The sequence below is a fragment of the Microcaecilia unicolor genome, chromosome 1, assembly GCF_901765095.1.
Source record: "Microcaecilia unicolor chromosome 1, aMicUni1.1, whole genome shotgun sequence".
Lineage (NCBI taxonomy): Eukaryota > Metazoa > Chordata > Amphibia > Gymnophiona > Siphonopidae > Microcaecilia > Microcaecilia unicolor.
Window position 1 is genome coordinate 282,195,102 of NC_044031.1, and position 22,180 is coordinate 282,217,281.

A 22,180-nucleotide genomic window follows, 5' to 3' on the forward strand; every position below is an offset into this window, starting at 1 on the left:
AACTGAGTCTTTCAAAGATGCCTGCTCTTCTACAAACAGCAAATGCATAACTTGGGACAAGAAAATCATTAAAAATAGATTTCTATAAATTAAACTACAATCTTCTTTCTGATGAGCAGATAAAAGTTTTAGCAGTCATCATGGGTCACCATTTTGTTCTAGGCTGTGCAATTTTGTTTGCTATTTGCAAAAAACTTATGAAATATCACAAAATATTATAGAAAAAATTATACATGAATTAGATAGTCTTTTTAATTACTCACCCACCATCACAGCATCAGACATCAGTTTCAAGTTATAACAAACTTACAAAACCTAACATCAGTACCTCTGGTAATTATAAGTAATTAGACTAATCAGATAAAGAAGAGCGAAAGGAGGAAGAAAGTTTGTTCCTCACTAAAAGGTCACAGAACAGAGAAAGCAGAGAGAGAGAAGGCAGAAACAGAATGAAAGAACGATTCATAGCTATAGAGAATTAGATTCTATCAGGTACGAAGGTGGGGGAAGCAGACCCCTTCGGGAAAAACATAGGACATTAGACGGATCTGAAAATCTCTCTCTATGCCTAGTTTTTCAGAGTTCCTTTGTCTGCAGCGTGGTTTTATAGGCTGTTGTGATAATCCACCTCTCCTCTACTCTGGACCAATCATAGGTGCTGCATATGGGTTAGAGACTTGTAATTGGGACTTTCATATGTGCTGGAAGCTTGCAGTTGGTCCTTGCCATACCTGTAACTTACTTTTGTAACAGGATACACCAGGTATCTGAATTGCCTTAGCAACATGAGACCCCAACAGAGCATGTGACCAGCCAGAAATTCCTTCATGTGGCTGATAGGAAAAAGAGAGATGGGGGATGGGAAATAGTGCAGTATACCTGAAATAAAACGGTATAGCTTATAGCTAAAAATTATAGACACTGCCTAATAAGCTCAAAGGAGGGCAACACAGTTGAAAGGATCGAAACACTTGTTTGATGCCTTGAAAGAAAATAATCACATCTGGATTTGCTGCTACCATGGCCGTGGCGTAGCAAGGGCGGGGCGGTGGGGGCGGTCCGCCCCGGGTGTCAGCGGGTAGGGGGTACTCCGCTCCCGCTGCTCCCACCCTGTCCTGCCTTAAAACAAAATTTTTCGAAGCACCGAAGTGGCAGGCAGCGCCTGCCCTGCTAGTAAAAATCTCCTCGACGTCGCGTCGGGCCTTCCCACATTCAGTCCCGTCCTCCTCTGAGGTAACTTCCTATTACCGCGAGGGCGGGCGGAACTGAATGTGGGAAGGCCCGACGAGACGTCGAGGAGATTTTTACTAGCAGGGCAGGCGCTGCCTGCCACTTTGGCGCTTCGAAAATTTTGTTTTAAGGCAGGACAGAGTGGGAGCAGGACAACGGAGCTGGTAGGTGTGTCGGGTCGAATGGGGGGGGGGGGGGATTCAGATGGGTGCCCAGAGAGGGGAGAAGGGGATTGGGGAGGGTGGGGGAGCCCAGATGGGTGCCCAGAGGGGAGAAGAGGATTGGGGAGGTTGGGGGTGCCCAGATGGGTGCCCAGAGAGGGGAGAAGGGGATGGGGGAGGGTGGGGACAGACCCGGGATGGAAGGGGGGAGCGTGAGGGAGGGCAGACCCTAGATGGATGGGAGAGGGAGGGCAGACGGATTGAAGGGGCAGAGAGAAAGGGCAGATGGTGGGTGGAAGGGAGAGAGAGAGGGCAGATGTTGATGGAAGGGGGAGAGAAAAAGGGCAGACTGGGGCAGATGGTGGATGGAAGGGGCAGAGAGAGAGGGCAGACAGTGGATGGCAGAGAGAGAGAGCGAAGACAGATGCTGGATGGAAGGAAGACAGTGAAAAGAAGATGAGGAAAGCAGAAACCAGAGACAACAAACTGTAAATATATATTTTTATTATTTTGCTTTAGGATATAGTATTGTAGCTGTGTTAATAAATGTTTATAAATAGAACATGTAAATAAGATAATCTTTTTAATGGACTCATTTTAATACATTTTGACTTAACTTTCAGAGAACAAAACCCCTTCCTCAGGTCAGAATAGCATACTGTAACAGCACTATACTGTATTGGCCTGAGGAAGGAGATTTTGGCCTCTGGAAGCTAAATGTATTAGTCCAATAAAATGGTATTATTTTATTTTCTGTATTTGTTTTATTTCTATTTGTTAATTTGTAAAGTGGTGATTGGTACTTGTTTTTCAAATTTACATCTGCTGTCTTTATATTTTGCACAGTGCTAGGGGACACTTTCTGTTTCTGTGGTGTTGCATTGTATGCAGAGTCTGGCATCTTGGGGGTTGTTTAATTTTTGTCTAAATAGAAAGTTTATTATTATTCTATAGTGGATTAGGGTGTATCTGTGTTTGTGAAAAAGACATGGCTTTCAGTTGGCATTGACTGTGCAGGATCGACGATCTGTACTATTCTGTCTGGTTTCGTTTTACAATAGGTGAATTGATGTTCTAGTGCTCACTGTAGTGTTTTTCCTTGTGTGACTCGTAGAAATGACTGCTTATGGTATGGTAGAATTGCTCTATAGGTCCTGAGTGTTTTGTATTCTCGGTATGCCTAGTACTGGTTTTTCTTTTGGGGGGGGGGGGGGGGTTAAAAAATGACCAGCCCCGGGTGTCAACTACCCTAGCTACGCCACTGTACCATGGCACCCTGATCTGGCCCTTGTTAACAGGCCAAGGCCGTAACCTGCACCCTCAGAGAACTGAGAGGAAGTCCCCTTTTCAGATCTTGCCAAAACAGCTAAAATATATCCTTTCCACATGAAAAGGGAATCTACTTTGCACCATGAATCAAAGGGGCACCAAACCCAAAAATAGGCCAAGCAAGTTCAACTCCTATGAACTTTCAATAATGTGGAAATCACCGAAACTGTTGCCTCTTAAGGGCAGGGCTGCAAGACAAAATCTCACTGGGTTTTCCATCATGATGTGTCTATGATGCAGCAGATCCTTGAAGGGAGGAAATGGAGAGGGATCCCATACAGATGCCTTACCAGATTGGTATAACATGGCTCCTGGGCTAATCCACAGTAATGAGAATCATCAGACCAGGTGATCCTCTATCCTTTGCTACATTTGCCCCAGCAGAAGCCTCGAAGAAAACACATATTTCAACTGAGCTATTTGGTCACTGCTGTACCAGTGTCAAAACCTCTAGACCCCGTTTCCCTGAGATGACTAAAGAAAAATCTTCACCTTGGTGTTCTCTTCCACGGTACCAAAAGATCATATCTCAGAGAGCTCCATCTATCAACAACCAGCTGAAAAGGCTTCCCAGTTAAGTTCCCACTCCCTAGGATCTAACACTGCAACCCAGAAAATCTGCTTGTACATTTTCTACTCCTGTGCTGTGTGCTGCTGATAAGAACATAAGCTTTTTCTCTGCTCAGCAAAACAGCCTGCCTGCTTCCAATGATACACTCCTCATTCCCCTGGACAGATGAGATGCTTTTGCAATGGCACAGAGAGCAACTGACCTTGGCCCCCCTCAATATAAGGGGAAATGGGGCAACACCAGCCAAGATGGTTCTTATTTGAAGTCAGTTGATCGACCACGCCACCTCCATTCTGGTATAGAAGCTCTGTGCTGCCTAGTCCTCACAATGAGCTATTCACCCCAAAAGACTGGCATCTGTGATGACTACAATCCAGATAAGGGGCTCCAAATCCACATCTAAGTCCAGATGGGACTTATCCAGCCACCAACGCAGTAGGAATGGAAACCAACTCTCAAAATCCTGGGAAAGAGGAGGCCATTACGACAGCACAGAATGCAAGGAGGGCCTCATATGCACTCTTGCCCATCACGTTAAGTCTATGGTGGATGACATCAGCTCAAGACCTTCCATTCTCATGGCTGTTCCAACACCATAAACTGATGACAAACCATGCACAACTTGCTGTGCTCTCCTTGTTGAGGAATACCCTATCGTTCTAAAGTGCAAAGAGTTGTCATATATTCTTCCTGGCAAAACTCCTATGCTCTTGGGCCATCCAAGCAATAAGGTGTTCTGAAGGCCAATGCTATCTTTTTGCTTTGCAGAACAACAACTTTATATGGTGCAATATAAGTATACCTCTTTCCAAAAGGAGCAGACTTTCACCCAGCCTGTTCCCACAGGCAAAGGCTGAGCTGGATGCTATTTTAGCAGAAGCTGATGAGCGTGGAACCCATCTTATATATACAGCTTATGAAATATTTAACACTCCCTCAAGGATTTCAGGCTCTGCCAGGTGTCCTCCATGGTTATGTGTTTCCAGCCTATATAAGGACATCCACAGCAGGCTAACAGATGATCCATGTACTGGAGACTCCTTATTTGGGATACAGTGAAAGAAATCATGGATATCATTAATGACCATGGTTCCACTTTGCTGTACCTCTAAGCCTTACCAGCAATCTATAACTTTCTCTAGACTAGCATGAACATCCCAATAGTGTTGAAGTACTGGCAAGTCAGATGCAAAGCATTAATACAGAAGGCTATAAGAGAAAATGAAGAGAAACTTGCCACATAGGCTAAAATTCACAGTAGCAACTTTTTCAGGTATATCAGAAGCAGAAAGCCTGCGAGGGAATCCATGAGACCATTAGATCATGAAGGAGCAAAAGGGGCGCTCAGGGAGGACAAGGCCATAGTGGAGAAACTGAATTAATTATTTGATTCTGTCTTTACGGAAGAAGATGTAAGAGATCTGTCTGTACCGGAAATAGTTTTCAAGGGTGATGATGTAGAGGAACTGAAAGAAATCTCAGTAAACCTAAAAGATGTACTGAGCCAAATTGACAAATTAAACAGTAGTAAATCACCTGGACCGGATGGCGTGCATCCAAGGGGACTCAAAGAACTCAAGCATGAAATTGATGATCTGCTGTTAGTAATATGTAACCTGTCATTAAAATCGTCCATAGTACCTGACAATTGGAGGGTGGCCAACGTGACACCGATTTTTTAAAAGGGTTCTAGGGGTGATCCAGGAAATTACAGATTGGTAAGCCTGACATCGGTGCTGGGGGGAAATAATGGAAACTATAATAAAGAATAAAATTACAGAACACATAGACAAACATGGTTTAATGGGACACAGCATAGGTTTAGCCAAGGGAAGTCTTGCCTCACTAATTTGCTTAATTTCTTTGAAGGCATGAATAAACGTGGATAAAAGTTAGTCGACTGATGTAGTGTATCTAGATTTTCAGAAAGGTTTTGATAAAGTTCTCATGAGAGAAAATTAAAGAGTCATGGGATAGGAAGAAGGTTCTGGTGTGGATTAGGAATTGGTTATTGGACAAAAAACAGATGGTAGGGTTAAACGGTCATTTCTCTCATTAAGCACACCTGGCTTACTTTCAGCATTGTTATATATATATATATATATTATATTGTTGAAACCTCTGTACTAGGAATTTCTAAATGTCCTGTTTCAATAGTATCCTTCAAGTATACTCTACACCAAATCATACGCTCCTGGGTGACTGTCGGTTTTCCCCCTCCATTCTAGCTTAAAAGCTGCTCTATCTCCTTTTTAAAAGTTAGTGAAATTAACCAGGATTGCACCAGGCTGCTGGTGATCAAAGTGAGGTGATCAAATTTGCAGATGAAACAAAACTATTCAAGGTTGCGGACCATGAAATATTGCAGGAAGACCTTAAGAAACTGGAAGACAGGGCGTCCAAATAGAAAATGAAATTTAATGTGGACAAATGCAAGGTGATGCACATTGGAAAGAATAATCCAAATCATAGTTACCTGATGCTAGGGTCCACCTTGGGGGTCAGCACTCAAGAAAAAGATCTGGGTGTCGTCGTAGATAATATGCTGAAGTCTTCTGCTCAGTGTGTGGCGGCGGCAGCCAAAAAAGCAAAAAGGATGCTAGGAATTATTACGAAAGGGATGGTGAATAAGATCGAAAATACTATAATGCCTTTGTATCGCTCCATGGTGCGTCTGCACCTTTGAGTACTGCATTCAGTTCTGGTAACTGCATCTCAAAAAGATTTAGCAGAATTAGAAAAGGTTCAAAGAAGAGCGACCAAAATGATAAAAGGGATGGAACTCCTCTCGTATGAGAAAAGGCTAAAGAGGTTAGCGCTTCAGCTTGGAAAAGAGACGAATGAGGGGAGATATGATTGAGGTCTACAAAATCCTGAGTGGTATAGAATGAGTAGAAAATCGATTTTTTACTCATTCCAATAGTACAAAGACTAACGGATACTGGAGGAAGTTACATGGAAATACTTTAAAACAAATAGGAGGAAATATTTTTTCACTCAACGAATAGTTAAGCTCTGGAACTCTTTGCCGGAGGATGTGGTAACAGCGGTTAGTGTATCTGGGTTTAAAAAAGGTTTGGACAAATTCCTGGAGGAAAATTCCATAGTCTGCTATTGAGACAGACGTGGGAAGCAACTGCTTGCCCTGGTATTTGTAGTATGGGAATGTTGCCACGGACTTGGGTTTGTGCCAGGTACTTGTGACCTGGCTTGGCCACTGTTTGGAAAACAGGATACTGGATAGATGGACCATTGGGCTCATCTAGTATGGCTTATGTTATGTTCACAAGCAGTTCAGAGGAGGAGCGCTCAACAGCTTAGGTGCTAGACTTACGTGGCTGGGAGCCAGACAGTTGTGGGACAAAAATCTGGCAGGATGAGCAAGATACGGCTCATTCTGACCAGTTCTCATAATGGGAAAAAAGAATTAGGAAGCACCCTACTGAGAGAGTGCTGAAGAGGTTTCCTAGAAGAGGGAAACCATTTGCCTAGGATTCTTGAGAATCACTTAAGAGTAAACATTATTTTTTGTTTTTCTCATATTTTAAATATTTGGCAATGTGGTATTATCTTACTAAATATTATGTTGCATTAATATGATGGATACAAAATGATGTGGTTGTTACTGCTGGTGGTCGCGATGGGTTGATCACCCCTCTCCCATCCCTCCAGCCCCCCCCCCCATGGGTTGTGCCCATCTGCTTTCCCCCAGCCTCCCCATGGGTCCAGCGCCCCTATCCCTTACCCCCCGCCCCCTTGAGCCCAGTGCCTGTCTCCCTTCCCCCCAAGGGCACAGCACCCTCTCCCCCCCAAGGGCCCAGCGCCCCTATCCCTTCCTCCCAGCCCCCCTTCCCTTGCCCCCAGCCCTCCCAAGGGCCCAGCGCCATCTCCCTTCCCCCCAGCCTCCCCCCCATGGGTCCAGCGCCCCTCTCCCTTCCGCAGTCCCCCCATGGCTCCAGCATTCCTCTCCCTTACTACTACTACTATTTAGCATTTTTATAGCGCTACAAAGCGTACGCAGCACTGCACAAACAAAGAAGAAAGACAGTCCTCTGCTCAAGAGCTTACAATCTAATAGACAAAAAATAAAGTAAGCAAATCAATTATGTGTAGAGGAAAGAGGAGAGGAGGGTAGGTGGAGGCGAGTGGTTACAGTCAAAAGCAATGTTAAAGAGGTGGGCTTTCAATCTAGATTTAAAGATGGTCAAGGATGGGGCAAGCACGTAGGGACCAAAAGAAAAAAGCAACACTGGACCTTCAGAATGGGACAACAGGAGTAGTTTATTAGTCAACGACCCGACACGGGCCGTGTTTCGGTGCCAAAAAGGCGCCTGTCTCAGGGGTCTATTAATAAAAACATATAAATACATCAATAAAATAGAACATACAAAAATAAATGATGACAGCATCGTGTTGACTTCAAGCATAAATAATATAAAAAGTTAAAAAATAATAACAAAATAACATGTTGATATTACAAACATTATATTGATTCAATAAACTGCGTAAAATTATAATGTTCCAGCAACCGTATGATATTCATAGAGACAGCTCCAATAAATTCTAAAGTTTTAAAATATAAGTCGACATAATGTCAACCGATTTTAAAATATAGGCAGGCATGTAGTGAAAAGATTATAATATGTAAATTATATGAAAATATATATATTGTGAAGGATTTTTTAAAAAAAAATAGTAATGGACATATATGTCCACGTATATACACATATATATACAGACATACTTTCAAGACTTGTAGGAACTAATCATATTTATATGTCTTTTTTTTTATAAAAAAACCTTGTATCATGTGGTGGTTCTAATGAATGGAATAATGTAGTTTGTCTGATCTCCATATATATGATAGCTGCAACGTCATCAGTGTATTGGCAATGTATATGTATATAAAAAATATATCATTAGAAAATAGGCTTACCAAATTGGTGGATATAGCGATCGTACAGAATTCAGATTGTAAGTGCCTACAAAGTGAATAGATAGAAGTTGAAAAATTATATATACTTTTGCTTTTAGGGAAACGCGGCAAGTACTCATGGCCCCTTTAAGGAAGGATTAGTATTTAAATATAGAAATGTGGAAATAACAGTGCCTTTCTTAATGATTGAAAATGCACCCTTTAAAAATTGGAGGGGAACCCGGTATTTAGTTGGCTTATTACAGGTATCGTGCCTCGCTTTTAGCATATACATAGAACATGAAAGAGGAAAAGCCCAGAGATAAAATTGCCGGTAAGGCTGTTTAAAAAAAAAAAAAAAACTTCTTACCTTTAAAGACAGCCTGGATAACTTGCATTAATTTCGCTTTAGCGCAAGTAAAAGGGGCTCCGGCGAAGGAGCCTTCTCCTGTTTGATCCGAAAGGATAAAAAGTTGTTTAATGTCTGATTCTTTGTATATAAAGTAACAAAAAAGGCGGCAAAAGAAAGACGCCAAGGAAAAGACGTTGGCGTGATGACGTCATATTTTACAGATATGAATTTTAAGGAGACAGAGCACCATTAGAGGTGCTTTCAGGCATAGTATATACATTTGTAATTATTATCAGTCAAAATGAATAGTGCATATTAACATAACAGTGTAGGGCATTGGTAGCCGTAGGCATAGTTTGGATAATGTACTGAGATAGGTTGCTTGACATTTAAATCAATTTATCAAAAAGAAAATATAATAATTGATAATAAATAGTAACATAAAGCAGTAATCAGAAATCATAATTTGTTACATAGTGGTTGAATACGATGCTTCATAGGGTGATGATGAAATAAGGATGAACAGTATTTTAAGGAAAAGTTCTTTTTTTAAAATTGAAAAAATTGTTATCTATGTAAATCTGTCAATCTGATATTCCTTATTGAAACATAACAACAAAAAAGAAGAAAGGGTTGAAAGGTTAAATTTAAAAAAAAGGAAATAATAAGGGTAAAAATAAAAATTAAAATTACAGGATAAAGGATAAGGATCAAGAATCAAGAAAAACTGTGAGATCCAGTTCTGCATTGAGTCCTACTGGATGTAGTGTATTCAGCTGAAAGATGGTTTTTTGCTCTTGTTTAAGTAGCATTGAGTCTAAATTTCCACCTCTCCATGGTTTTGATATGACCTTAAATACACAGAAACGGAGGTCGGCGAAGCTGTGAGATTGTTCCAGACAGTGATTTACCAATGGTGCAGAAGTGTCCATACGTCTGATGTTGCTTCTGTGTTCTATCATTCTAGTTTTCACTTTTCGAATTGTTTTTCCTATATAGATCAGGTTGCAAGGACACAGAATTAAATAGATTACACCCTCTGTATTGCAATCTGATGAGTGATTCAATGGATAGTGCTTCATTGTGGTGGGGTGTATAAAAGTGCTAATGTTCATAGAGGATGCACATACCGAACATGACCCACAAGGTTTGTGTCCAGTTGGAAGTTCAGCTGTTGATCTTGTGTTAGGCAGGGCAGAAGGAGCCACGATTTCTTTAATGTTTCTGTTTCTCGTGTGCGCTACAGTTAGATGTTATTCTTGAAGCAGTCTAGGTTCTCTAAGATGTGCCAATGTTTTCTCAAAATTCTCTGTATATCAGATGACAGGTTTGAAAACCTAAGGTTGCATACTATGTCAGGATTTTTTCTTTGTACTTGGCCCTGTAGCAATGTATCTCTATCTGCCATTCTTGCCATGTTAAGTCCTCTATTAACGTGTTCCTCGGGATAGCCTCTTGAGAGAAACCTTTCCGACATAGTATTGCTTGATTTTCAAAGTCGTCGTAGTTACTGCAAAGTTTTCTTAATCGGAGGAATTGTGAGTATGGTAGATTCTTTTTCAAACTCCTGTTATGAAAGCTCTGAAAATGCAAAAAATGGTTCTTGTCGGTCGGTTTCCTATATATTGTTGTTGTGAAATAGTATGTTTCTTTTCTGATAAGTATGTCTAGAAATGGTATTTCTTCTTTATCGTATTTCATAGAAAATTTTAAGTGTGGATTGAGGTTATTTAGCCAACCATGGAATTCCTCGAGTCTAGCGGTGTTCCCCTTCCAAAGGATAAGGATATCGTCTATATAGCGTTTCCATAGCTTAAGTTCCTCCTTAAAGGGGTGATCTTCCAAGTATTGATGTTCAAAAGAAGCTACGTAGAGTATTGCCAGATCGGGAGCCATGCTTGCTCCCATCGCTGTGCCTTTTATCTGTTTGTAAAAGGATTTCTGGAAACTGAAGAAATTCTCTTGCAGTGCTATAGATGCCAGCTGAATGATAAAAGCCGTAGGTACTCTTAGATTATTTTCTCTGTCGTTTAGTACATCAGTGATAATGTTTAAAACCGGTTGGTGTGGGATATTAGTGTAAAGTGATTCCAAGTCCAAGGTGACCATAGTTAATTCTGAAAGGTCGCCATCATATTCTTCTAGCAGATTGATCACATGGGAAGAATCTCTAATGTAGGATTTCACTAGCGGGATGAAGGGTCTGAGAAAAGTGTCCACGAAAATGGAGAGAGGCTCCAGAACAGAGCCTATACCCGATACTATGGGTCTTCCTGGGGGGGTCAGTTAAAGACTTGTGAATCTTAGGTAAGGTGTATATGATAGGAGTTACAGGATGTTTTGTAATGAGAAAATCTCTTTCTTATTAGTGAGGAAACCAGAATTAAACCCAAAATTGACCCAAAAATTTATTTCTTTTGAAGTTCTTCTGTTGGATCACTGTCCAGTTTAAGGTAATATTGAGTGTCGGATAGTTGGCGATTGATTTCTCTAATGTAGTCACTTGTATTAAGAATGACTATTCCACCTCCCTTATCTGCTGGTTTTATTGTGATCTCTTCGTTGGTTTTCAGGTCATGCAGTGCTTTGTTTTCAGCTGTAGAGAGGTTATAGAACTGTCTTTTTTTCTTTTTTTCTAATGTCTCAATGTCTCTTAAAACACATTGGTTGAATGTTGATATAATTGGGTCAACAGGTCCTGGGGGAAGCCATTTCGATGGAGGTTTGACAATTGAAGGATCTGGATTGGTGGAATTATCCCCGAAAAAATGTTGGATCTTAAGTTTCCTTTCAAATTTGTTCAAATCAATTCTGGTCTGTAACGGGTCATAGTTACATGAGGGGACAAATTTCAATCCTTTTCTAAGAACTGAGATTTCTTCATTGGTTAAGGTTTTTTTTGAGAGGTTAATGATTGGAATATCTAGTTCCTGTATGATTGATGACGTTGATAGTATGTCCTGCCTCTTCCTCTGCCGCGTCCTCTCCCTCTTCCTCGAAATTCCATCCTGGGAATTTGATGGTGTTGGTACTCTTGGTACCTTTCTTTGGTCTTGTATTGTTGATACTGTGGATGTTGAGAGTAATATCTCTCTTCTTTTTTCTTTTTGAATTTCGTATCCCATAGTGTGTCTAAAAAAGTGGAACTACTTTGCTTACCTGGTATCAGAGTGGAATCATTGATAGGAGTGGAACATGGTGAGATGAAGAGTTCATCTGAGTCATTTCGTATTCTTTTGCGTGCTCTCTTCTCTGTTGTGGTTTGTGCCCTCTGGATTTCTTTCCATCATACGATCCTCAGTGGTGTGTGGGTTGGTAGATGGTTTCTCTGATGTCTTTTCCTGATTCTGGTTGATGGTGGTTTAATTTTGTTGACCCATGGATAGACAAAACCATGTTTATAGTCTTCTTCATCCCTTTTGTATTTGTCGTATTTGGTCTTTTTGATATCCCTCTTATAGCTATCTAGTTTTGTATCAAGTGCTGAGGCATTGCTGTCAAAGTTTGGATCTTCTCGTTTAAGAATGTCTATCGTCTTTTCCTTGGTGTCTTTCTTTTGCCGCCTTTTTTGTTACTTTATATACAAAGAATCAGACATTAAACAACCTTTTATCCTTTCGGATCAAACAGGAGAAGGCTCCTTCGCCGGAGCCCCTTTTACTTGCGCTAAAGCGAAATTAATGCAAGTTATCCAGGCTGTCTTTAAAGGTAAGAAGTTTTTTTTTTTTTTTTAAACAGCCTTACCGGCAATTTTATCTCTGGGCTTTTCTCTTTCATTTTCTATGTATATGCTAAAAGCGAGGCACGATACCTGTAATAAGCCAACTAAATACCGGGTTTCCCCTCCAATTTTTAAAGGGTGCATTTTCAATCATTAAGAAAGGCACTGTTATTTCCACATTTCATATATTTAAAGGTAAAATTATGTATAATCATACCTGATAATTTTCTTTCCATTAATCATAGCTGATCAATCCATAGACTGGTGGGTTGTGTCCATCTACCAGCAGGTGGAGATAGAGAGCAAACTTTTGCCTCCCTATATGTGGTCATGTGCTGCCGGAAACTCCTCAGTATGTCGATATCAAAGCTCCATCCGCAGGACTCAGCACTTAGAGAATTACACCCACGAAGGGACACTCTGCCCAGCTCACCACCGCCGAAACGGGGGAGGGGAATTAACCCAGCTCATCCCCACACAAGTGGGGGAGGGGAATCCGTCCAGCTCATCCCCGCGGAGCGGGGGAGGGACACCACACCCGCCGATGCGGGGGGATCTGGCTTATCCTGCAACCGCAACCGCGGGAGGAGCTGACTGACCCTAACACCGCCGAAGCGGGAGGGGTACAAAGCTGCCCTACAGCCGCACGAAGCGGGAGGGAGTGCCGGCATAATTTATGTCTCAATCCAGCCCCGTAAAACGGAGGGGAGAGGAATGCAGCAGCTCACTGTAACACAAAGTCGTCTCAACTCTTGAAGAATCCAAGTGAAAGAAGAACTTGAACACGAAGTCCTCCTGAAGTAACTGAAGGCTAAACTTGAACCTAAAATTCAACCAGAATATAAACAGTACAGATATCTGGGAGGGGCTATGGATTGATCAGCTATGATTAATGGAAAGAAAATTATCAGGTATGATTATACATAATTTTACCTTCCATATCATCAAGCTGATCAATCCATAGACTGGTGGGATGTACCGAAGCAGTACTCACCCAGGGCGGGACATAGAAATCCCTGACCTCAACACTGAAGCTCCAAACCGGGCCTCCGCCCGTGCAGCCACAGTCAAACGGTAATGCTTGGAGAATGTATGAGCCGAAGCCCACGTTGCCGCCTTGCATATCTCTTCCAAGGAGACGGATCCGGCCTCTGCCATCGAGGCCGCCTGAGCTCTCGTGGAGTGAGCCTTCAGCTGGATAGGCGGCACCTTCCCCGCGGCCACATAAGCCGCTGCAATGGCTTCCTGGACCCATCTTGCCACTGTAGGCTTAGCAGCCTGCAGACCCTTACGAGGACCTGCAAACAGGACAAACAGATGATCCGATTTCCGGAAATCATTGGTCACTTCCAAGTATCTGATGATGACTCGTCTCACCTCCAGATATTCAAGAGTGGAATACTCCTCTGGGTAGTCCTCCCTACTGAAAGGAAGGGAGACAGAGCTGCTGATTCACATGGAAGCGAGAACCAATCTTGGGCAGGAAGGAAGGCACTGTGCGAATAGTCACTCCTGCCTCAGTGAACTGCAGAAAAGGCTCTCGACATGAGAGCGCCTGGAGCTCGGAAACTCTTCTGTCTGAAGTGATAGCCACCAAAAAGACTGCTTTCAACGTCAGGTCTTTCAGAGATGCCCTCGACAAGGGTTCCAAAGGCGGCTTCTGCAATGCTCTTAGCACCAGGTTGAGATTCCACGCAGGCACCACTGAGTGCAGAGGAGGGCGCAGGTGATTAACTCCCTTGAGAAAGCGCACCACATCTGGCTGCGAAGCCAGGGAAGCACCCTTCAGGCGGCCCCTGAAGCAAGCCAGAGCCGCTACCTGGACTTTAAGGGAACTGAGCGACAGGCCTTTCTCCAGACCTTCTTGCAGGAACGCCAACACTGAAGAAATTGGAGCAGTGAAGGGAGAAAGTGAGCCTGCTTCACACCATGCTGCAAAGATACGCCAAACCCTGGCGTAAGCAGTAGAAGTAGAGCGCTTCCTCGCTCTCAGCATAGTGGCGATGACCTTGTCTGAGAAGCCCTTCTTCCTCAGACGCTGCCGCTCAATAGCCAGGCCGTAAGACCAAAGGGAGAGGGATCCTCCATCACCACGGGACCCTGATGTAACAGGCCCTGCTCCACTGACAGCCGCAGAGGCTCGTCGAACTGAGAGCCTGAACAAGTCCGCATACCAGGGACGTCTGGGCCAATCCCGGGACCCAACAGGATTACCCTGCCGGATGCTTTTGCCACCCGGTCTAGCACCCTGCCCAACATGGGCCAGGGCGGGAACACATAGAGGAGCTCTTGTGTCGGCCACTGTTGGAGAAGAGCATCTACTCCCCAGGGATCGAATGGGTCCCGTCCTCTGCTGAAAAAGCGCGGCACTTGGCCATTGGCCGATGACGCCATCAGATCTAGGCTCGGCTGGCCCCAGCGCTTCGTGATGTCCAGAACGCCTGAGCAGATAGTTGCCACTCTCCGGGCTCCAAGGTATGGCGACTGAGAAAGTCCGCCTTGACATTCATGACTCCGGCAATGTGGGCCGCTGAAAGCTGCTCCAGGTTCGCTTCCGTCCCACTGGCAAAGACTCATAGCCTCCTTGGCTAGAGGGGCGCTCTGGTACCTCCCTGGCGGTTGATATAGGCCACAGCCGGGCATTGTCCGACAGGACCCGTACAGGCTTCACACCAGTACCGGGATGAACTCCAATAACACCAACCGAATGGCTCTGAGTTCCAGGAGGTTGATAGACCACTTGCCTCTGCAGGAGACTAGAGCCCCTGCGCTGTCCTTCCCAAGCAGTGGGCTCCCCAGCCCATCAAAGAGGCGTCTGTCGTGACGACAATCCACTCCGGGGTCACCAGAGGCAATCCTGCAGACCAACTTGTCTGTCTGCGTCCACCAGCTCAGCGCCTTGCGCACTGCTGGGTCCACGGGAAGGCGCACAGCATAATCCCTCCGACATCGGAGTCCAGCGCAGCAGCAGAGATAGCTGTAGTGGTCTCATATGAGCCCTGGCCCAGGGCACTACTTCCATCGTGGCCGTCATAGAGCCCACAGCTGCACGTAGTCCAAGCCCGAATAGGGGAGGCTACTAGGAACTAGTCCACCTGAGCCTGAAGCTGACAATCCGATTGTCTGGCAGGAACACTCTGCCCACTTGGGTGTCGAATCGAACTCCCAGATACACCAGGGACTGAGGTCGGGCGCAGCTGGCTCTTCTTCCAGTTGATGATCCATCCCAGGGAGCTCAAAAGAGCAACTACCCGGTCCATAGCTTTGCCGCACTCTGCATAAGAGGGGGCTCGGATCAACCAGTCGTTCAGATACTGATGGGACTTGTACTCCTTCCTTTAGCAGGAAGGCCGCTATGACCCCCATTACTTTGGAAAAGGTCCGCGGAGCAGTAGCAACCCGAAAAGGGAGGGCTCTGAACTGGAAGTGTCGTCTCAGGACTGTAAAACGCAGAAAGCGTTGGAGAGGAGGCCAGATGGGAATATGCAGTACGCTTCCTTGATGTCCAAGGAAGCCAAGAACTCTCCTGCCTTCACTGCCGCTATAAACAGAGCGGAGAGTCTCCATGCGAAAGTGCCTCACTTTCCAGGCCCGATTGAACCCTTTGAGGTCGAGGATAGGCCGGACGAACCTCCTTTCTTGGAACCACAAAGTAAATGGAGTAACGTCCTTGCCAATCTGATTTTTGGCCACCGGAACGACCGCACCCAGGCGATCCAGATGTGTCCAAGGTCTGCTGCACTACCAAGCTTGACCGGAGACTTGCAGGGAGAGAGTACAAAACCGTCTCTTAAGGGTTGGCAGAACTCTAGCTGTAGCCGTCTCTGATGACTTCCAGCACCCACAGCGTCTGAAGTTATAGTGGTCCACTCGCCCAGAAACGAGGACAGCCGTCCTCCAATCTGCACTGGGGCGTGGACCAAGGCCCCGTCATTGGGTACGAGACCCTGGGGAGACCGGAGGGAGCACCCCGGGACGGCGGTCTCTGCGAAAGGAAGGCTGCTTGGGGGAGAAATTCCTCTTGAAGGAAGAGGGGGCAGAGGAACCCGACTTGGCCCGGGCGGTATGGAGGTATCGGGACGAGTACTAACCCGAGCCCTGACCTCTGGTAATTTCTTGCCCTTAGACGTGCCGAGATCGGTCACGATTTGTCCAGCTCGACCCCAAAGAGCAGCTTGCCTTTAAAAGGCAATCTAGCCAGGCGGGATTTAGAGGCGGGTCAGCAGACCAATGTTTCAGCCAAAGCCACCGCCGCGCAGAGACTGTCTGAGCCATGCCTTTAGCTGAGGCTCTCCAGACATCATACAGCAAGTCTGCCAAATAGGCTAAGCCCGATTCCAGGGCCGGCCAATCAGCCCTCAAGGAATGATCCGAGGGGGAAGCCCGCTGCACCATAGTCCGGCACGCCCTGGCCACATAGGAGCCGCAAACTGAGGCCTGCAAACTTAAAGCAGCTGCCTCCAAGGACGACCTTAAGGCCGCCTCCAATCTTCTGTCTTGGGCGTCCTTTAGGGCCGTGCCACCTTCCACCGGCAACGCCGTTTTCTTAGTCACCGCAGTGATTAAAGAATCCACGGTAGGCCACAGATAGGCCTCACGTTCACTCACAGCCAAAGGATAGAGGCGGGACATAGCCCTAGCCACTTTAAGGCTCGTTTCCCGGGACATCCCATTGAGCCGCAATTAAGGTGTGCATGGCATCATGCACGTGGAAGGTTCTAGGCGGGCGCTTCGTCCCCAGCATAATGGCAGAGCCAACAGGGGCTGAGGGAGAGACGTCCTCCGGAGAGGAAATCTTCAAAGTGTCCATGGCCTGTAACAACAGGTTGGGCAAATCCTCTGGGCTAAAAAGCCGCGCTGCAGAGGGGTCATCTGCTCCAGCCGAGCGGGGATCTATCTCCTCCAAGGAATCCGCAAAGGATCGTTGGGAGACCTCAGACACGCTGCCCTCATCTACATCGGAGGAGACAAAAGTCCTCCAAGGCCTGGAAATCAACCCGAGGGCGTTTACCTCTGGGAACCTCAACCTCTTTATCAGAAGAGGGAGCAGGGGCAGCGTTTTGCATGAGGAAAGCCTGATGCAGCAGCAAAACAACTCGGGGGAGAAACCCCCCAGACTGTGCACTTCCGCAGCCTGGGCAACAGCCCTAGACGCACTCTCAACCGGCGCTCGCAATAGCGGGGGAGAGACATGCTGCGCATCCAAAATGGCGTCCGGCGCGAAACTCCGTGAAGGAGCCGCGCGGGAAGAACGGCGCTTAACTTTAGCCGCTTTTGTGCCGTCGCCCAAATTAAGGGCGTTCATGGCATTAATGTCTTCAACCTCAAGGGCGGCCCCGAAGAAGCCGTCCGAGCCGCGTGGCCCGGCCAAGATGGCGGAGGCAAGGAGCGGGGGATGGGCGTTTATGGCGGGAAAAAACCGCCACGCCGGAGGAACGACCGGGACATTCATCGGTCACTAAACTATCACCATCAAGGGCGAATCAGTGTTGTAAAACCCCGCATCCCCTCTAGAAGCGCTCCAGCGATCCGGGGAGCGACCCTTTGCGCCCTCGCCCTCCGACGCCATTGCCACGAGGAGAAGAATCGGGGAACCCCCTGCCCGCTATAAAAGGTAAAATTACCTGCTTGGCGCTCCGAGCTGTAACGAACTGGTGTCCCAGTGAGTAGCTGCAATGAACGTTTAAAGAAACGTCGAATTAAACGCCTTTAAGACTGTTTAAAATATTTTTTTTTTTTTTTTTTTTAAACGGAGCCAGCGGGAGGGGGAGAAAAGGAGGGACCTGGCACCACCAGGTTTGCACTTGCTCAAAAGAGCCCTCAACCCCAGGCCTCAACAAAACCTAAGGATTAGGCTTGGAGGCCTAGCCAGAGCTGCTGCTGTGTGTGACCACCACCTGCTGAGATAGAGAACATACTGAGGAGTTTCCGGCAGCACATGACCACATATAGGGAGGCAAAAGTTTGCTCTCTATCTCCACCTGCTGGTAGATGGACACAACCCACCAGTCTATGGATTGATCAGCTTGATGATATGGAATACTAATCCTTCCTTAAAGGGGCCATGAGTACTTGCCGCGTTTCCCTAAAAGCAAAAGTATATATAATTTTTCAACTTCTATCTATTCACTTTGTAGGCACTTACAATCTGAATTCTGTACGATCGCTATATCCACAATTTGGTAAGCCTGTTCTAATGATATATTTTTTATATACATATACATTGCCAATTACACTGATGACGTTGCAGCTATCATATATATTGAGATCAGACAAACTACATTATTCCATTCATTAGAACCACCACATGATACAAGTTTTTTTTATAAAAAAAAGACATATAAATATGATTAGTTCCTACAAGTCTTGAAAGTATATCTGTATATATATGTGTATATACGTGGACATATATGTCCATTACTATTTTTTTTTTTAAAATCCTCACAATATATATATTTCATATAATTTACATATTATAATCTTTTCACTACATGCCTGCCTATATTTTAAAATCGGTTGACATTTATGTCGACTTATATGTTAAAACTTAGAATTATTGGAGCTGTCTCTATGAATATCATACGGTTGCTGGAACATTATAATTTTACGCAGTTTATTGAATCAATATAATTGTTTGTAATATCAACATGTTATTATTGTTATATTATTTTTTAACTTTTTATATATTATTTATGCTTGAAGTCAACACGATGCTGTCATCATTTATTTTTGTATGTTCTATTTTATTGATGTATTTATATGTTTTTATTAATAGACCCCCTGAGGCAGGCGCCTTTTTGGCGCCGAAACACGGCCCGTGTCGGGTCCTTGACTAATAAGTACTCCTGTTGTCCCATTCTTGAAGGTCCAGTGTTGCTTTTTTCTTTTGGTTCTCCGTTTGTATACTGTATTACCCTCTCTGCCTGTATTGCAAGACGTAGGGACTCAGGAAGTCTATTCCAGGCGTAGGGTGCAGCGAGACAGAAGGAGCGAAGTCTGGAGTTGGCAGTAGTGAAGAAGGGAACAGATAAGAAGGATTTATCCATGGAACGGAGTGCATGGAAGGGGTGTAGGAAGGACCAGTGTGGAGAGATACTGGGGAGCAGCAGATTGAGTACATTTATAGGTTAGTACAAGAAGTTTGAACAGGATGCGAAAACGGATAGGGAGCCAGTGAAGCGACCTGAGGAGAAGGGTAGTATGAGTAAGCGACCCTGGCGGAAGACGAGACGGGCAGCAGAGTTTGAACAGACTGGAGAGGTGACTAAGTGGGAGGCCAGCAAGAAGCAGATTGCAGTAGTCTAAACGAGAAGTGACAAGGGTGTGGATGAGGGTTCTGGTAGAGTGCTCAGAAAGAAAGGGGCAGATTTTATGGATGTTATAAAGAAAGAAACGACAGGTCTTGGCGATCTCCTGGATATGAGTATAGAGAAGGAGAGAGAGGAGTCAAAGATGACCCCAAGGTTACGAGCTGAAGAGACAGGGAGAATGAGAGAGCCATCAACAGAAATAGAAAATGGGGAGAGCGGGGAGGTGGGTTTGGGGAAAAAATGAGAAGCTCGGTTTTGGTCATGTTTAATTTCAGGTGGCATTGAGACAGCCAGACAGCAATGTCAGACAAGCACGCTGAAACTTTGGTTTGGATGCAAGGTGAGATATCAGGGGTAGAAAGGTAGATTTGGGAGTCATCAGCATAGAGATGGTAGAAAAAGCCATGGGATGAGATTAATGAACCAAGGGAAGAAGTGTAGATAGAAAAGAGGAGGGGACCAAGAACAGGTTCACTGCCTTCCGTCCAGCTTCCAGCCCTCCATCATGGGTCCAGTGCCTCTCCTCCTTCTCTCCAGCCAGCCCTACCCTCCCTGGTCCAACACCTTTCTCCCTCCCTGTGGGATCAGCAGCCCCTCTCCTGCATGTCCAGTGCCCCCCCCCCCCCAAGAATCCAGCAACTCCCCCCTGCCCCTCCAGAGCCCCCCCCCCTCCATGGGTCCGGCACTTTGTCTTCTCCCCCCCCTCCCCACTGTGGTAGCTCTATCTTGTGCAGCCAACAGCAATCTCCACAGGCCTGTTCTGAGGCCTTCCCTCTGTCTAGTCCAGCTTCTGATGCAAGGCAGGACAGCAGAGGGAAGGCCCCAAAGCAGGCCTGTGGAGATCGCTGTCTTGCTGTGTAAGGTAGAGCTACTGTGGGAGGAGGGGGGAAGGAGGGAGGGAGAAAGGAAGGCAAACAGACTCGGAGATGCTGGACCTGTGGGAGAGGTAACCGTTGGGGGGGGGGGGGGTGTTACCACAGGAGCAAAGCTTTTTATTGTTCCCGGGGGGGGGGGGGGGGGGGGTGGGGGGTGGGGGTGGAATAAGATTTGTTTTTGCACCTCTGGTAAACGGCCCAATTGTTTTCCTGCTACTGTTGCTGTGTCATTCTCTAGTATGATGCTCCACCATAGCATCTACAGTTATGTAAAAAACTGAATACTGAAGCTTCAGAACAGCATTAAGAACTGCTTATTCCGTATGTTTACACATCACTACAGCAACTACGATTCCCTCCAGAGGGCTGTGAATGCTGCTTCTGCAGTGTAACCATCCTCAAAAGGCCAGAGAAGCTGACATCAGGTTTAGCAACCAAACCTTGGACTTCTACATGGAAGTGCTGCTGCTGGGCCATCAGGTTAACCCTTATTTTCCTCATTGTTGAAGTTCAGCTTTTATCTGGCCTTCTGATGTTTCTATTTTTAAAGTGAATGAAGAGAAACAGTACACTCAACAGACTCAAGGCATGACTGCATACACCAAGCCAACCTGACTTGGAAACCTGTGGAAATCACAGTGGACACACAAAGAACAGACCATTTACACCAACAATCTCTCACCTTTAGTGGCTGCCTCTTCTGCTTCCTTATACATTCCCAGGAAGAAGTAAGTGCAAGCCAAGTTCACCCAGACATCAGGGTTGCATACCTCACGTTTGCTAATAGCTTCATACTCCTAAAACACACAAGTCAGATCACATTGTATTACAATCTGTAGCAAAGAGAGAGGAAAGAAAGTGAAAAACCATATTAAAAAAAATCTTCAGCTTTTACTGTTTCTTTACCAAGCTATGATGCTCAATGGAGTGTGAATGAGTGGGACAGCATGTGCTGTGTGAATAATGAAGCTACAGCCCCGAATAAGGCAAACAATTTAGCAGGCCCTTGTTGACGTATTCTGTTATATACTGCATTGAACATGATTTGCATAATGATACATATTGCTTGAGGAGGTAGACCTCCCTGAGGTATTGTTTATCCAGGAGACTCACTTGAAGCTTCTGTACCATAAAAACTAAATAGGGTAATTCTATAAAATAGGCGCTAATTATGTATGTAAATGTTTAGAAAAATGGCACATATTTGCATAAAAGCCAAAAACATGCTAAATGCTATTCTGTAAATGGAAGAATTATGTTTTACGTGATAATTTTCTTTCCTTTAATCCTACTAGACTAGTTCAGACTAATGGTTTATGTCCATCCACCAGTGAAGGAAGACAGAGAAAATAGTTCCAAGTAATTCACCCCTTAAGGGCTTTGTGCAGCCTGGAACATTCAGTATTTTAAATAGCCAAGCAATGGTGCTCCAAACATCTACAAAGAAAAACAGCAAAATCTGTACAGACAAGGAAGCCACTCATTCACAGGTGTAATAAACCTAGTGGGTCATGCTCAACTGAGCTACAGATAGACCACCAAGCCAGGAGATGTGGTGCAAGATATATCCTGCAGCGTAGTTCATACTCGACTGACATTCAGATATTCCACCGAGTCAGGAGAAGTGGCTCAAGTTGCAACATGGAGCGTGACTCATACTTAATGGACACAGCAATATACCATTTAGGCAGAAGATGGAATAAGATCTGAAGCAAA

At 45.1% G+C, this 22,180-nt stretch overlaps 1 protein-coding gene across 1 annotated transcript in view; it reads right to left on the bottom strand.

The window, feature by feature from the left end:
* Positions 1-22,180, bottom strand: part of TTC26 (tetratricopeptide repeat domain 26) — a 391,044-nt gene that overhangs the window by 312,974 nt on the left and 55,890 nt on the right. Inside the window, exon 4 of the mRNA XM_030207127.1 lies at positions 21,147-21,261. Within this exon, the coding sequence (XP_030062987.1) occupies positions 21,147-21,261 (115 nt within the window). The remainder of the gene's footprint in view (positions 1-21,146; positions 21,262-22,180) is intronic.